The sequence below is a fragment of the Crotalus tigris genome, unplaced genomic scaffold (genome assembly GCF_016545835.1).
Source record: "Crotalus tigris isolate CLP2741 ecotype Arizona unplaced genomic scaffold, ASM1654583v1 scf7180000024359.8030256, whole genome shotgun sequence".
Classification (NCBI taxonomy): Eukaryota; Metazoa; Chordata; class Lepidosauria; order Squamata; family Viperidae; genus Crotalus; species Crotalus tigris.
Genome location: NW_024100528.1, coordinates 3,635,912 through 3,654,526, shown reverse-complemented (window position 1 = coordinate 3,654,526; position 18,615 = coordinate 3,635,912). Strand labels below are relative to the sequence as shown.

The 18,615-nt window shown below is 34.2% G+C and overlaps 1 protein-coding gene across 2 annotated transcripts in view; it reads left to right on the top strand.

The window, feature by feature from the left end:
- The window catches only part of LOC120300776 (limbic system associated membrane protein), a 580,799-nt gene that overhangs the window by 511,641 nt on the left and 50,543 nt on the right, over nt 1-18,615 (top strand). For both annotated transcript variants that reach the window (XM_039327222.1, XM_039327223.1), the window contains exons 4-6: nt 5,473-5,607; nt 15,095-15,215; nt 15,855-16,003. In XM_039327222.1, coding sequence (XP_039183156.1) covers nt 5,473-5,607; nt 15,095-15,215; nt 15,855-16,003 — 405 coding nt within the window. The remainder of the gene's footprint in view (nt 1-5,472; nt 5,608-15,094; nt 15,216-15,854; nt 16,004-18,615) is intronic.

Here is an 18,615-nt window from a genome sequence, read left to right as displayed (position 1 = left end):
ACTTTGTATCTTCTGAGACTGACATTCATTTCACAGAACCTGCTGGAACAGTTTCTTCATGTTCAGAGTCATTGATTTCTGGGTCATGCCATAATTAGTAATAGAAAGATTATAATGCTTTCAAAAATATATTAAAATGTTCTGCCAGACATTATAGAAAGACCTATACAGTAAACCATCTACAGGGTGATTCATTTTTGAAAAGGGAAGAATGCCATGCCTATATGTAGAATAGCAAGTCAGAATATGTAGGGCAATACAAAAGAATGTGTTGTTATAAATAATATGAACCTGCAACTATACATTGATAACTTACATCTTTAGACTGTGTCTGACAATGATTTTTTATTTGTATTTATCAATACAAAATATTAAGCTACAGTATATTGTCAGATGTCACGGAAGTAATTCCCAATGTGCCTAAAAGTACATGTAAGAAAGTGATCTGTGCTTTGTATAATAGATAATATTTTTATTTCTAAAAATGTTAATGGAAATTTTAATGGGGCAATTCTTAAATTCTTTGACTAAACATTTCAGTCCACATTCAGAAATGCAACATATGATTTTAGGGGAAAGCCAGAAGTCTTTCTTTACATACCATATGCCTTTTTAATAGAATATTTAGTAAATCTGTGGAAAGCTCAGTATACAAAGCATGCAAATGAGACAAACAAAATCAGCAAACCGTTCTCTAAAATTAAGTATGTCTTTCAGTACAGAGATTTTTAGAGCTGAGTTGCGTTTGTTTAAAAAGTTACTTATCTTGCATGCTTATACTGCTATCCATTTTAGAAAATGCAGATTAAAATAAACAGCCATAAGATATGAACATTCATTCAAAAATTTAACTTTTTGTCCTTGTATCTATGAAGTGGAACCTTTAATTTTTCCCCTAGATTCCAAGAGATATTGACTTAAACACTAACATCAAACACAGCAGAATCAAAATATTTGGCCCAGATTTAATGCTAAGTTTTCGTAAAGTGCTGGCTTAAGTCAAATTTCAGCATCACCATCACAGAACTCCATTGGAAGATGAAATCTTATGATGACTGGGAAAATAATATTCCCTACATTATGTTGGAAGATGAAGAACCTGCTAGCGACTGCAGTAACTGTGGAGTAATTTAGTAAAGGACTGCATGGCAGGTTGCCTGAATTGATTATTAGTCAAAAGCTTTTTAGAATTAATCTGATGCCTCATGAAATTAATGAGAAGAGAGATGTGGTATGGCTATAGCCTGGCATAGTATCACCTAAGGGAGACTGTGATAACTAACAACCAAGGATTCTCTGAAGGGCATATTATTCCCTAAGGTAAAGAACACTAAGAAAGTGGTATATAACCAAGATTTATATGATGTCATTGAGAAAAGGTCAGTTTGGTAAAGGTCAAATGTATTTGCCTTAGAAAAGTAGCATAGAAAGCCTAATCACTTGGAATATATTAAGCTGATCTACAAAGATCATTTGAAACACACCCAGAGGGAACTATCTCAAGGTATCACAGTTAAAAATGTCAATAAAGAGGTTATAATCCCCATTTAATTGTAAAACACTTAAAATCCAGAGGATTTTTCCCCAAATCACTGCAAATGTCCACCTTCCTCTAGTTTCACTTATTGTAATAAAATGGATGGCAACTAACCAGTCTCCTGTTGTTCATTTTTTATTGTTTGAGTCTGACAATTTAATGCCTCCCAGAAGACTCTGTTCTTCTTACTATTCATTTCATTTAACTCAAAGCTAGTCTCAGAACACTCTTAGACATTTAAATTGGAACTAGCAAGATTCACATTGTCAGTTTTCAGAACTGAATTGGCAAATAACATTGCATTTCTGAAAGAGATGCAAACTGAAATGCTCAGTAGTATTGAGATGGTGATGATAACTATAATAGTGATTTTTAAAATAAATGTGTATTATGCTTTGGAATTCATGGATATTGATAAGGATACCTTTATTAAAGGCTAGATTATGGACCAATCTAATCTAGTGCTGTCAACACTGATCAGCAATAGCTGCCCAGGATTTGAGCTAAATTTCTTTAGCCTTACTATAAGAATGCAGAGATCGAATCTGAAAACTTTTAAGAATGAAGCATTCAATTTAATGGAAAATCATTACATAACAGACTTGTTTGGGATTACATTACAAATATCTGTGGCTTTTTTTCAGTCCAACATACAGTATTGACCAATGGATAGAATTATTTTTTGCTTATTACTGAATTTGTATTTACATGCTTTCAAACATGCTAGGTTGGCAGGAGCTGGGACATGGAAAATGAGCTCACCCATCTCATGGCGCTTAGGTCTTAAACTGATGAGCTATAGATTTTTAACCTTTATAAACATTCGGGAAGGCAATAGCATTCTATGCTTTGCTGTACACTCTGTGCTGCAGTGTGATATCATGCTGGCCACATCTCCAAACAATGTGGCTCTTTTGGCTTAAGAAATGGAGATGAGCACCACCCCATAAAATCAGTCACAAATAGTGGATTAAAATCCTCAGGGAGATCTTTACCTTTACCTGAATTTTTAAGGATGCCTGGTGCTAAAATGAATAAAGGCAGTATCTAGGAAAAGTTAAAACCATGCCACAGGTTGACCTCAGTAATTGGGACTGTCACTAAGCAACATGGTCATAAAGCCCAATGTCCTGTGATCACACTAACTTACAATGGCAGTTCCAGTTGTGGTGGTTAAGCAAGTCCCATGTGGTTTCTAGGGCAATGTCATGTGATTGTCATTTGTGACCTCCTGCCAGCTTCCCATTAACTTGACGAAAGCCAGCAGTGAAAGTTACAAACAGTGATCATATGACCACAGGAGTCTGTGACTGTTGTAATGGTGAGCTGGTTGCCAAACACCCAAACTGCAATTACTGAATGAGTTTTCTCATTCAGTGCTGTCATAACTTTAAACAACTGCTGAACAAATGGTCGTTAACAAAGATTACCTTTATAATAAAAGAAGAGAAAGGAAATAGAAGTAGATAACAGTCATACAGAAAATATAATTAAAACAGTCCTAACATTCTAGTGGGTTCACAAAACTCCACAACCCAAGACCTGCTGAAAGAGGATTGCTATGTCATAGACCTCAAGAAGAAGCTGTTACAGAAAACAGAATGGCAACAGAGAAAGCATGCTTACAGGGTCCCATAAGATGACATTTTTCAGTGCTGTAAAAGTAAATGAAATAGAAATTTTGACAACATTGTTTCATCCATTCCTAGTTGAAATAGTTCAATAAAATTGGACTGGAAAAACTCCAAGGTCCCTTTCAATTCAGTTATTCTATTATACTATGTTGCTCATACTGTATCTTCCAGAGATTATAGGGCAAGATTGTCTAAAGATGAATGAATATATCAAACATATAGTCTATATTGATGTTTTCTCATAACATCAATTAAGTACTTCTACTTTAATTAAGTTGCATGTTTAATGCTTCTCTAATACCTGGGTGTTTTGTTTTACAAAAATAGGTGCAAAAATAAAGCATAAACTAGGGCCTGAAATAACTGAACCACTTACTAGATGTATTCCTTTATAATTTAGAACAGAATAATTAAATGAAAGCAATCTTATGTTAAATGCATCATTTCCAAAGGGGACTGCAATGACTGTCCACTGACAATAGGAAACTGGTTTTAGATAATAGAAAGTCCTCTATCTATCTATCTCATGTTACATATTAAGCTAGATATCTCTCTGAATTTGTTTCACAAGCTTATTCCAAACTTCAGTGATTATTTTTGTCCTCCTTTTGAACTCCTGAGCTCATTAGGTAATTTAAATGCACATTAAATTACCAAGAACTCATCATAATACTCAGAGAAGGATAAAATCCCATGGAGAGATAAGTTCATATCTGCTTATTATTCCGAGAGAAATGGTTTAGATTATTTCCTATAAGAATTCACTTATCAAATTTCTCAAGTGTCTGCAAGGTTGATGCCCCATACAATAGTATATAATATACATACTTTTAAAACAAACATTGTTAATAAATGTATGCCTGATCAGAGACCAATGCTCCAAACAAACAATGAGGGTGATTATTAAAAAAGCTATTCCAAAACCATTACATCAATAGAAACTGTAACATCTCTTCCTGACTTTTCAGTTTAACAGTTTTCTAGTAGAAATATTGTGATGTCCTTATACAAACTACATAAATAGTTATCTAAGAGAGACATTAATAAGTCAGGGCATTAGGCTTGGATGGAGTAGGAGAAGTTGCAGGACCTGGGGGCATAGTAAGATGAGAGATCAGCCTAGAATTCCTATGTAGTCATAAGCAACTAAATCCAATCTCCCTTAAATTCCATTGGCCCTTATCTATTCCAGGCAGGTGTTAACTATTACCTGAGAAGATTCTTGTGCATATGCATGATTAGCAATGTCAGTTTAATTGGACCTTCATGTTTGATCTTTTGTACCTGACAGGTAGGACATGAGAAATTAATTTGGTTGCCACTATGAAAATGGAGAGACATTATCTTTTAAGGAGATATTGTCTCTCTTGCATCTCCCTTCTAGCATTATGGAAGATGAAGCATTTTGTCCAGCTAGAAAAAAGGCTATTATGTTCAGGATGGACATTTTATATATAAGACACTTAGCTTGAATGAAGTGTCTTCTGAAAAGCAACCTTTATAATAAAGAAAGAAAAATTCTCCATTTTTTCTTATGGTCAAAAATCTATTGTTTTAGTTCTAAATTCGTTTTCTTAAAATATGATGAAATTAAATAATGGGTAAGGAGGCCATGACATTTGAGTTTTTCATCTGTCACTAACTTCTAGGAGAATATAGAATTGCCCTCAAGAATTAAGGAGGCCACAGATCATTCCATAAGGCCAATTTTAGCCAAACCTTTAGGTCACAATCTCAAGCAAGCCTTAGCAGAAACTAACACAAATTCTGCTGCAATATTAGGGGCATTGCAGACTGCTAATGCTATAAGCATATAGGACAATAAACAAGTATATCTTCCACTAATTCTGTTGGTGACATTATTATGTCCTGCAATAACATTGTTACATTAGATATGAGGTCAGGACCATGTTGCCATGCTGCATAATTTGGTTCCTCCGTCTTTAATACAGGGTCATCATCTTGTTGCTTGTTAGTATTTAAAGTCTGATGGGTATTTGTAAGCATGTAGAAGGGCCAAAGTTCTCTGAAAGAAAATCTCAGTGCACAGAATAGGATATTAGAACTGATAATAAGTTTGAATGATTTTATCAGAATTTAAAAAAGAAAACTACAAAACCTACCAATTAAGTTTAGCATATCAAAAAGGCTAAAGGAATAAACAATTACAAAACAGCAGGTAGAAAAAAAATGGACATTATTTGTTTCTGCATTTTTGATTGGCTTTCATTGATCTGCTTTCATAGCTCTTCTTATACACTGAAGACTATTAAGTTCAGCTTTTTTTTTTTCTTTTCACAGGCAGAGAATTTGAAGGAGAAGAAGAGTTCTTGGAGATCCTGGGAATCACACGAGAGCAGTCAGGCAAATACGAGTGCAAAGCTGCAAATGAAGTTTCCACAGCTGATGTGAAGCAAGTCCGAGTCACGGTGAATTGTGAGTTATTTTTATTTCTATCAGATCAGAGTATAGTAATGGCAGATCAGATTATGGTAATGGCAATGAATGAAAAACTGTTATGACAGAGGAAACACTACCTGCACAATCCAGTTGGGAACTATTAGCGAACCAAATATGAAAAATCTCTAAGAAAAAGCATTTGGCCAAGGAAGCAAAAAAATAAAAAAATTAAAATCTGAAAAAAAAGACCAGCAAGTGAATTTGAGAGAAAGCAATTCATATTCCCTCCCGTAACTCGATGGACACCATATGAATTAAACACAGAGCAAGGAAGAACCATAAAATGAAGAACGGTAACAGTCATATATTATGTGCTAACGTTTAGGCAAAACTTTCCAAAGAGAGAAAAAAGTTATTAAAGAGCATCCTTGTACATGTTAAATCTACCCAAACATATATACCTTGGCCATGATAGTTAAGATAGGAATTTTTTAAAACATTAAGAAAAGAAGATAGTGTTGTCTCAAGGATTTTGCTTATAAATGTCTATCAGAAATATAATATAAATATAAACTATACTAAATATAAACTATTTAGTAAATATTAGATTAGAAAAATATAAATAGGAAACTCATATTGTAACCTGTTTAGATGTCCAAAATAGACAGCTTTTTCTTTGTTTGAATGTGGCTTAGATAATCTGTTCAGCAATTACTTTAAATCCTGTTTATAAATGTGTTTATGAATTGACTGTACATTTAAAATCTTTTAGTCTTATTTTCCCTTCTTTTAATTTATAATACATTTGTATTTTCATGAAAAGAAATTACTATTTTGGGTCTTGGAGAATTATTTAAATATAAATTCTATGGATTTAAGACCTCTGAGAGACATATGTCCTTATGTACTTTTATGTGGTAATTGGCTAGTTTAGTTAGCTAATTTAAGTAAAACAATCACAACAGCAAACATTCTATTTCTTGCAAAACAGTTGGTTACAGTTCGTCGGATCTGAGAGAAAAACATCAGTATAAATTTGATTTGCCCAGGCAATACAAAAAGGGGCTTTTTCAGAAGGTTATGTTAAAATGTTGAACATAAGAACTCAAGCCAGCAAAAAAAAAAAAATGTGGGGGCAAAAATTATTCCACCCACTGCCAGTCTCTATTCTGAAACAACAGCAAAGCTAAAGAAGAATGCTATCCATACATACCAATTACAAGTGATGTTAAGAAAGGAGATTAGTAGGATTGGTAGATTGTTTTGGTTTTGTTTCCCTTCTCACCACGTATTACACAGAATTATTGGTGGATTTTTCCCCCCAACTTTTATCTATCAAGCACTGGGACAGGATTAGGCAAATGTAGGAAGGTTTTTTAGAATGCAAATTTAACCATCGGTTAAACTGCCTGTATAATAGGTTGCTGGCATTGGTGCTCAGTGATGTAACCTGTCAGGATGTTTTTAAACACAGTTCTATGCTATTTGAAAGAGTCTTAGATCTACGTGTTCAGTTGACAAATACTGTTGCTCAGAAAATTGTTGCATGAAATAGTTTTATTTGTAAAACTTTTGAAAAATTTCAATAAAAAAAAAAAAAAAAGAAATAGGAACCTAAGTAGAGTTGATCCTGCTTCATTCTGTACCCCTTTTCTTCACCTGTAATCTGTTGACTAGACTATCATTAAATACAGGTATAGAGCTTTTTCAAATGATGCTAAACTTGTGTTAATAAGAAGTCTGTGCAAGATGTGACAAGTCCTATAAAGAGCTCTGGTCAGGAAATCAATAGGATAATTCTTCTGCAGAAACCCACCCCAGGCCAAATCTGCCACGGAGGGCCATTCCCAGTCATAAGAACAAATGGACAAGTCTGTAGTGGTTTAAACTTAAGTTTAAACTAAGAGAAGCTAGACATATTCCAATTTCTGATCAAGTCAGCAAATGCTTCATTGGTGAAGTATCCTGAATGTATATTTTGGAAGAAAAAGGAAGCCTTATGTTGAACATGGAACAAGATAAGTATGACTAACCTGCCTCAGTTACATTCTGAGGACATGGGAGAAAAAAGGGGATAGTAGGTCATGTTCAGTGATGGAATTCATATATGTGAATTCAAATGTATATCCAATTCTCTGCATGCATGCCGCTTCTGGAAGTCCATTCTAGGCCTGAGCAACAAAAAATTAGCTATCGGTTCTGCCGAAGTGGTGCAAACCGGCTGAATCCTGCCACTGGTCATATTTATGCCACATTAGAGGAAGATCCCATATTATGATGAAAGAACAGAAAACGTGAAACTTAATTATCCACTTAGTTTAAATTCCTGGCTAACCTGTGAAATTGCTTAGAGCCTAATATATTATTCCAGCTTTTTTGCCAACTATTTCCTTTTTTCAAAATAGATTTGTATCTTTAAAATAAGATCAAATTAAAAGGGAATTAATGTAGCAAAATCACTAGTTTAGCAAGATCATTTCTAGTAAAAGTAAGACCACCAGCTAAGGATACCTTTACCCAGACATCATTTACATTTAATTTAGCTCAGAATAATTCCCCCCCCCCCGTCCTTTTAATTTCTGAATACTGTTGCCCAGTGTTTCTTATCATCTAATCGGCATACCTACAGAAAACCAAGAAATATCTTACATATATCAATATCTAACAAATATACCTCATCCCATCTTTGTCCCGTCTCCTCATGTTTGTTTTCACAATAAGAACAAAAAATGAATTGTTACTGTAAGGAAAGAGACAAGCCCATTTCCTAAAGCAAGGGTGTCTAACTTGCAATGTCACGTGTCATGTCGCAACATATTGCAACTTTTGTTCCATAGCCAGCAGTGGGGTGGGCGCGGTTTCGGCATGACCATCCGGCCCATGGACTGCAATTTGACACCCCTCGTCTAAAGGATTGTTGCAATGCTACAATTTACACTATGCTTCCTTGACTTCGGTGGAGAGAAAGAAAAACTTAGGAACTGGCATGTGGACTGAGATGGGAATTCACACTTCAACTATACATGATACAGAAGGTTCTTTGTTTTGTTTCTGAACTTGAAGTTAATTGCATTCAATTATAGAAGAAGTGAAGACACTTAATACTTTTGTGAAAACACAGAGGTATAACGGTGATGCAGAATGGCCAAATACTAAGTATGGAGATTAAAGCAGGAAAGAAACTTATTAATTACAGTTCTTGGATGAGCTATAGGGCAATACAACAACCTAAGGCTCTTTTTAAACTAAGAGTCTAAATGTAAAAGTGGCACAGCTGAGTCATAGTCAACTATAATGTGCATATATATGCAAGCATCTGTTTGATTAGAATATATTATTCTTTTTATAAGGCTACAGCAGCTGTAAATTGTTAAGCACTTTATGTTACATCCATAGATCTGTCTGCATCAGGGGATAGGGCTGCTAGAAGATGACCTTTCCATTCAGTGCTTTCTTCAGCAGCCAAAATCACCTTGTAAAAAATCTCCAGGATCAGGGGCCCTGCTGAATGGGGAAGAGGCAGCAGGTGGTGATCATAGATAATTAGGCAGACTAGCATCTGTGGAAGTTATTTTCATACAAGCTGCTTCTTAGATTCAGTTAGGGTTAGATCTCTTAATTTTATACATTGTATATTAGAAAAGTGTGGTATGAGTAGCTCAGTAACTACATTTGATCCTTAACTTCATCATGTGTAATTTCTGCTGAAGTCATACAATCAAGAGATTTCAAAAGTCAATCCTCCACTTAGTGCAGAAGTACAAATTAAAGCATTCCAAGCAAAAATCTATCACCAGCCTGTGCTTGAAAACAGCCATCTGTTTTCAAAAGGCCATCTCACTGTCATCTTAAGTAATTAATGCCATTGTCAAATTGTTTCTCTTAGAAAGCTTTTCATAACATTCAACTGACATTTGCATTTATGCCATTATCTTGTATCCAATATTCTGGGATGACAAAAGATATAAGGCCTTTAGTCTGAATCCTTTCAGATACTCTGGCTCCGATCAATATAGTCCTACTAGGCTTAGCAGAATTCATAATTTTTGGAAAACCAAACAAGGCCAGTACAGTTGTAGGAACTAAATATAATAAGATAAAATCAAATCCGACTAGGAATCATGATGCTGTTTATTCCAAATTGCTCCAACTTGGTGCCTTCCTGATGTAGGGAACGTCAAATACCATAGCCAGCAATTAACATGTAAAATGCTTACTGATTATGGGATTACTGAAGATTATGAAAATTGATGCACCTTTGAAGTGCATCAAACTAGATTGTAGCACATTGCTGTGGCCCTCTGGTGATCCCAAAGCTCCTTTCCCAGAAGCCTCTCCATCTTCTGGTCCTATCTCCTGCTTTGGAGTGGTAGCTTGTAGTTTTTGCTGCCATCAGTTATCTGTAGACAGCACCTTTAACTGACATCCTTCAATCCTGTAAGAGAGATAAGGTTCATTTTGAGTAATTAAAAGATCAAAATACAAATATATAAACTATATAATACCATATGCTGACGGTATAGAATATAAATATGGTAAACAGAGGATTCATCCGTCTCTCTCCATTCCTTTGAGAGAACAAACCAATCACAGAGGAAATAAGCAAAAACTTAATTAAAAGAAGATAAACACGTAAAGCCCCCTTTTACCATTAAATATCAAAATGAAAATAGCGGATGTGGAAAAAACAAATTTCAGACAAATCCCAAGAAGGGCTGCTCTGTTACAAATAGCAGTCTTTCTTCCAGAATCTCTGACAAAATACTGAACAGATTTCACTATATTATTATACATCACAAGAGATTCTAAAGGAAAACTTGCAACTTTTGAAAACAGCCTGAAGGATGAAGAAAGACTAAAATTATGCCCAATTCCCTAACTAGGACAGAAAAATAAAGAACACAGAACTTAACACAATACTAAAAAATGAAATAAAAATCCTGGATAGACATTTTAGCTGTATCTACAGAAACAGAAGTTTTCTGAAGAAAAGCTCTTCTTCAGTCTTGGATTTAGTTGCTTCCTGTTTGATTCAAACTGTTAACTGCTATTGGGGAAATGAAAAGTGCTGCTCTGTCCTTCCTTCTATCCTCCGCTCTTAAAAAACCAAACTGGTTTTTTTCTCTTAATCTCCAAGAGAGAGAGGGGCTTTAGGTGATCACTATCACTTGAGTTTGTCCCATGAGAAAGAAAAATATGTGAAGAAGGAAAGTATACTGTAGATATTATGATGCAAAGTAACGTTGGTCTTATCTACGTTTCAGTCAGATTGTCACTTTGAACATTATTTTGATTCATTAGGATTTATATATGTTATTATGTATGTAATAAATATTTTCTGCCTGAGAAATCTTGGTAATCTTTTACCAGTGCTATCATTTTAAACATATTTATTAAAAAATTAAAACTCACAAAAGTGCAAGGAATGTAAACAATATTAAATGCTCATAAACATGTTGATTGTAACTATCAGTCAGGTACAAGGACACCCTGTACTTTGATAGCAGGTGGTTTTCTTTTTTCCTTCTTTTGTTTATGCATGTTAATTTCTTCTTCGAATAAAAATAAATAGTGGTGATATTAATATTTTTTCAGAGTTTTTTAAAGATTTTTATTTTTCTTTTCAATGATATAATGTTCTCAGTTCAATACAATCAGTTTATACATTAATGCCATATTGCAATTTAATTTTTATTACAGTAAATTCTCTGCTTATTTACTGTTATTGTATCCTTTTAACCCCGTACTTTTTTTCTCTTTTCTTTTTTGTTATTATTTAAAATGTTTTAATAAATAAATGATGAGACAAAATAAAGGAAAGAAACAGTATAGACTCAAGGTTAATTCATTATTATTGGTATTCTAAACCACATAACAAACTCTTAATTATAGCAGTCATAAAAAGAAAAAGTTTACCTTTCTATCTTGATTTCATTTGCACTGGATTTCAAATAGAAATTATTTATATTCCCACAAAAAAAAAAACCAACTGAAGGCTGAAACATCTATTGTATATAAACCTGAATGAAATTGCAATATAAAATTTTGTAGCCTTTCTCCAACAACTCCACTTGGATTGTTTATTATGTTAGTTGATCTTTTTTAACAAACATATGACTTCTATTTATTTTAGAAGAAAGACAAGGTACAGAAAGTATCTCAATAATGTAATATGAAATGCTGAAATTGCTGTCTTCTGAGAGCTCACACATGTATGTGCATGCGTATTCAATTTTCTTCTGTGCTCCTAATTACTGTTTGTGATATTTGGAGGTTGGATTTTTTTTCCCCCTTACAGTATTAAATACCTTCAATTGGGCAACAAAATTGTTTTTTAAGAGTCCATCTTATATGGAAACATAGTTAGCCTTCTATTGTAGGAGAGATGAAAGCAGCAAGGATCTTGTTTTAAGATCACAATAACAGGGTTCCATAATATTATCATAAAGAAGGAAGAATAGTGCAATTCATTATTTTCTCACTTGATAGATGAAAACAAATAAGATGGATGAATATCTGTCCATGGTCTTTGTGAATTGTAAATAAAGGTAGATCCTGTTTGTGTGTGTGTGTGGGTGTGTGTAAAAAGAAACTTCAGTTCAAGCATTATTGCTACTGTAATAAACACCACAATTATGAAAATATTTATTGCATTCAAGGAAGTACAACTACAAAATAATTCATTTAATACAGGAAGATTGGGAGCATTGGCAATGCGAGTAGTAACATAAGCAAGAGCAGTCAGATTAGGCTAGGTTCCTCTGAAATCCAAGAATTACTCAATTTCAGGAGATATTGAAAGTGGAAAGATAAAAGTCAGCAAGTCTTCAGCAATGTTATCTAATTCGTGAGTACTCACACTTTTGCTTTCAAAGTAAGAGCAAGGTTTTATAAACCTTTTTCAACTGCCTATCAGTGTGATTTTGATAAATTCTATAGACTAGAGCAGTGATGGTGAACCTTTTAGAGACCAAGTGCCCAAACTGCAAACCAAAACCCACTTATGTATCGTTGGTGCTGGGTGGGCGTGGCCCATTCAGTGGGTGTGGCCCATTGGGTGGGCATGGCCCATTGGGTGGGCATGGCTGCGGTGGTAATGACAGACTGGTTGGACTAAAAAGTTCAATCAATCAATTCCAACTTTGTGAGATCTTTTTTTCCCCGCGAAAAGTTGAAATTGATTGATTGATTGAACCTTTTTTTTTTTTTTTTGCACACGGCAAAAAAGGTTTTATAAAACCCAGCTGAAGGCCTAGGACTGGGGCGACAGCACATGTGCCCACAGAGAGGCTCTGCTCTGCGTGCCACCTGTGGCACACGTGCCATAGGTTCGCCACCACGGGATTAAAGCATGGTTGCTTATTTTCAGGTTTTAGGAAATAATGAGGCTAAAAATCTCCCAGTTGTAAATGTTGTCTTTATTATTTAACTGAAGCTTATGCAACACTGGAAAAGGAGAAATCTGCATTAAAAATAGACTCAAATACACAAATTTAAGCTCACACTAAAGGTCTTTGTTTATTTGAGCTGTCATTGCACATTTTATTTAACAGTAGCTAGAAATAAAAATGTGCAATGCTAACATAACACTTCAAATTGAAAATGTAGCACTTAATGATTTTCTATGAGGATGATGAAGTTGTGGATCCTAATAACCTGTGAAAAAATGTTGGAAATTAGTTTTTCCCAAGTAGTCACCTTTGATTTAATTGAAAAATTTTTCCACTGCCTAAAATTACTCTGGCCAATTCTACCCAGATCCATCCTAATATTCACCAATACAGACCATGGTATAATTTCAGAAATGTTGAAAGTGTCATTTCAGAAATTAAATATAAAATTAATGTGGGAACTATGCCTGAAAGTCGGAATGGGATCATAGTATGTATGCGGACGAAGACTTAAATTGACAATTTGCACTGGGTTTAAATATGTGCAATCACAGAAGGCATAGTTTGCTTCATCTATTGTGCATAATCTTTTATTCTTTCATTTTGGTTTGATATCTTTTTCTTTGTATTGTTAATTCTTGTTGCTTTTTTCTTTTAAAACATATAGTAGCAAGAGGCAAAATTAGAGATCTAATTATGTAGAAGCCATTAGAGAAGTTGGTCCTTCAAGTTTGCGGTAAGAAAGGCCATAGCTTAGTGAATAAGCATAGACATTTTACCAGAAGATGATTACAGGATCCGTTCATACATTTCTAGTTAAAAGGATCCAAATGTAGGTGGCTTTAGAAGTGGCATTCACAAAGGGCAATGCTGGGATAATATGATAAAAGACTGATTCCTTTATTGCATAAAATGACTAACACCCCAAATCTATATGCTACTGTTATAAAAGCAGCATTTCTTATAAGACAATGGGATTTGCTTTTTATCCCATGCACTCATCTTTTTCATCTTAGCATTCTTTACTATTACTACTTTACTACAATATTTTTTTAATGAAATGCAATGCAAGATTCTATAGATTTCATTCACAAAATGTGTGTGTATAGGCTTCTAGTATGGGTTCCATTTAGTGCCTCATTTCCAAACCAAGACTGACATGTAAGATGCTGGACCTGGATATAATGAAACATATATTTTATTTCATGTTCTTCCTACACACTAAATATTGGTTATTTTTAGACTGAGCTATTACAGTGATCTTTCAGGGAAAGGAACCTGATGATTTTGTCAGCTTTTGAATGTGTTGTCCTTGAATGCTATAGATATATCAGTTTCTATAGCGTCTGATCAAGCATAAAGTTGAAGCAACTGATTGTTAGCCTTCCAGAATATCTTTTTTTAAGTATTGGGAATATGGCTAATATATAGAATGCAGCTGAAATAAGAGAATTGGCTCCTTAGCAGGGTTCAGGGGAACTTAGGCAGGGCAGTTTAGCTTTCAGATCTGTATAAAATATTTGCTCATTATGTGAATTATTTCCTATGTTAGCTCCAGTGGAACAGAAAACGGTTGTTTCAATGATAACAGTGAACAATATTCTTATTCATATCAAACATAAAACTTTTTTCTTATATTTCCCAGAAAATCTTTAAGCATAAGTTATGATGAGAGATAATAACTGACCTAAGGTCACCCATGGCTCAGGGATATTTGACCCATTTTCCAGGTTCTGGTTTAACACAAATGTTCATATATAACCCTTTACAGGAATGCTTATGGAAGAATGAGGATTCTTTTATTGTATGCCTGAGGAGTGGACATGAAATTAGAGTTTTAGAGCAAATTGGTCCCACCCACCATGATTTTTTTTTGACCCATTTGGTAGATTGTCTCCTGTCTAGATTTGCTGGCATTCTCAGGATGAGAATGACATACATTCCATAATTGCTGCTTTCCTCTTATTGATTTCACTATTTCTTGCCCATATTAATAGATTTTATTACATTACAATGTAAATCATAACTAAGCCCGAAGATATTCAAATTTGAATGGCTGCACTCCTTGCATTGTGGCTCCAGGTAGGCACACATTGATAGCAGTGATATGAGTCAGTCTTTCTCTCCTGCAGACCCGCCAACTATCACGGAATCCAAGAGCAATGTATCTGCTACAGGGCGGCCAGTTTCACTTAAGTGTGCAGCCTCTGCTGTGCCCACACCTGATTTTGAATGGTACAGAGATGACACTAGGTAATTATACTATTTATCTTCTTTCTGTTGTCTCTGATGTCTAGCTTAAAAAATGTTCTCTTTATACTCGATGCTCACTTTCCAAAAGTTCCATCACTCATCTTCTTTTTTTCTTTCAACATTCCACCCACTAGCCGTTTGACCACAAGTTAGCAACAAACATAGGTATGGTATCTGTATAACATCAGTTGTGCTTTGAATACAAGCCCCACACATATTTAAAAGGGAGTGCTAGGCTTCTAAATAAAGGTTTGCAGTATACTTTTGCAAGAATTAGATGAGAAAGGTCTATTTGAATTGTGTCTAAGTTCTGATACAATAAAAAGGTTAATTTTTAAAATGCCACAAGATTCTTTGTTGTGTTTGCTGAAAAAGATTAACATAGTTATTATGTCAGCTAGAAAAATAGTGAATTATGGGGGAAGAGTTGAAAGACAAGAGGGGTAAAGCAATATAAAAGGCAAATCTTACCACATTTTTTATGAATTAATCCTCATATAATCCCCTGTCTGTATCAACATACTCTTCTCATTCCATATCTGTCTGCAGTCTGCGTTGAAATTTGAAGTTATCATACTTACCATATACAAAGAATGCAAAGTGTTACTGTATTTACCATTGACTTTTCTTGATTCTCAGGATAAATAGTGCCAATGGTCTGGAGATCAAGAGCATAGGGAGCCAGTCCTTCCTGACAGTGACCAATGTCACTGAAGAACATTATGGCAACTATACCTGTGTCGCTACCAACAAACTGGGAATCTCAAATGCTAGCCTATTTCTTTACAGTAAGTATGGAAGTGGGGAAAAAAAAATACCTGAATGAGTTTCAATGTTGTAGTGAAAAAGATGCTCTGTAGACAGGACAGTCTTGGGTCCTAAAATGAATTAAGCAAAAGAAAAGAGAAGAGAAAGAGAAAACATCATTGTACTCCACCCTCATATCCAAAGAAAAATAAATAGGAAGAGCTCCTTCTTTAAAGTCAGGGGCTTACTTCCAAGTAGTATTGCTTAGATTTTCAGTATAAATTAACTTAGTTTCCAAGACAACAAATCCAGTTCCATTTGGAAATAATACTATTAAGAATTATTACTCATAATTATATCCCATACTTAAAGTAAAATTAATGTGATTGAAAGCCATCATCAAGATATATAGTATTGATATTAGAAAGCAGCTAACACAGTATAATTATTGTTTGAATTATTGATGAAATTTAATTTGACAACATGGAGAAAGAAATGCAAGTTGAAATAAGGACAGAAAAAAAGAGTTCTCTTTCAAGACAACTTGAAGTTGAAGTCATAGATCAAAGCCTAATAATAATAATAATAATAATAATAATAATAATAATAATAATAATAATAATAATAATAATAATGTTGGAAGGGACCTTGGAGGTCATTAGTCCAACCCCCTAATAAAGGAACATTGCTTTTGTTTAAAAGGTTGTTTTCATGAGCTGTGAGAAAAGATGAATATAGTCCAATTGTAAAAAAAAAAAAAAGACAAAGTCAGTCCCAACCAAAGCTAGATACATATTTTAATAAAACATACATAATGTTTGACACGGTCCTGGGACTAACTTTCCATCACTCCAAAATACAAATGATTGATACAAATTTCTGTTTGCATTGCAAAACAAATGAAATTCTGTAGCCTTAATTGTAGGCATTTACTCATATTTGAAAGAGTGCAAAAAAAGCAAAAATAAAGCAAATGCTGCCTTTTGGTGTAGGTTTACATTTTTCAACTTAAGTTTTTTGTTAAGAAAATAATCAAGCCGAAAAACAGGTGCAAATGTATTATTTAAGCACATATGCATGAATGCATTTTCTAGGTTCTAATTTATCTTATCTTAATCTTTGATAAAAATAGAATATAAAAAGTCAAGTTATTTTTTTAACTCAGCAAGGTTTCTTTTAATAGTCTTTTCTTGGAAACATAATCAGGAAGGACAACTATATCATTAGGCAGCTGAGGGATATTTAGCAACTGGAAGGATAGAGATACTTGTAGAAAATTTACCCTTTAATAAAAATACCCCTTAACTTACTAGCCCTCAAGCACAAGAACACACTGTATAAAAAGATCTAATTCTGATGTCAGACAATATTTGACAAAATGATTCATTTTTGAATGGGGTCCAACATTTTCTTGGCCAACTAATTAAATCTTCAAGTCAGACTAAAATATTTTATTTCATTCTGTGTTTTCCTCTTGGAGATCTGTAATAGATTATAGTTTTTTTTGGGGTGGGGTTCAGCAGTTTATAAGGTCTTTATCCAGTTAGCACAACCATTTGAATAAGGCATCACCTATTACCTGTGATTTCAGAACTTATAACTTTTGAAAAAATAAACCAATAATATGGCTAAGAACATATGAGCACTGTTGATACTTTTTTAAATAACTAGGTAAATGGAACTGTAATGCAAAGCTGGTCTTATGAGGTACCTTGATAAATTTACCTCAAAAAGCAGATTTGGAAGCACAATACATGGGAGCAGAGACCCAATCACTCATGTTTCCTTACATCCACAAATGCTGCAATTATTACTCACCACTGTAAAGAAATAAACCAAAAAAAACTGCTGTCCAGTTCATCCCTGAAAGATGCTGCAGTTTTGTCTGACTTTACCTGTCTGTTTTCATATACAGAAATAGATGAAAGGAAAACAAAACAATAGAATAAACACCCATTGTAAATATTGGGACTTTATTTTGATTGTGTATCCTGTACATCAGAGGTCCCCAACTTTTGAGCATCAGGCACCGGTTACATGGAGAGAGATTTTTCTGCGGACCAGAGCGGGCATGGTTTTGTGTGCTGCCTGAATCCCGTGGATGGGGCTTTGCTTGTTTGTGCAGACCAGTTGCTGGCATGCCATGGTCCGGTATTGATCCACAGACCAGGGGTTGGGACCCCTGCTGTACATATTGAAACAATGTTGAAGCAACAAAAGGGGAAACCACACCAAAAGTATGGGTTTACAAATATAAACATGAAGTTCCAGCTTTTTTAACCTGGATGCTCGACAGCTACCAAAGTTATTCCTACACTTATATCCTTTTTCATTTCCTGTACAAGTTATCCTTTTGCTCACTAAAACAAGCAGAGTTAAAAATAAGAGGGAAATATAATATGTGTCAATTTGCAAAAAATATATATATATAGAAAAAAGAGGCCTATTGGAGTTTCTGTTTTGCAGAAGAATTTCCTTATGCTAGGATATTTTTCTTTCTTTAAAAAAAAACCCTAGCCATACTTTGCAGTACGAAATGTGCAGTGGAAAAAGAAGAGGAAGTTCTATTAATGGGCAAAGGCTTATTTTCTCTATCTTCTTTTTCATTGTACCTGTTTTTGTGCTAATAGACACTAAAAGACTAATGAAACTC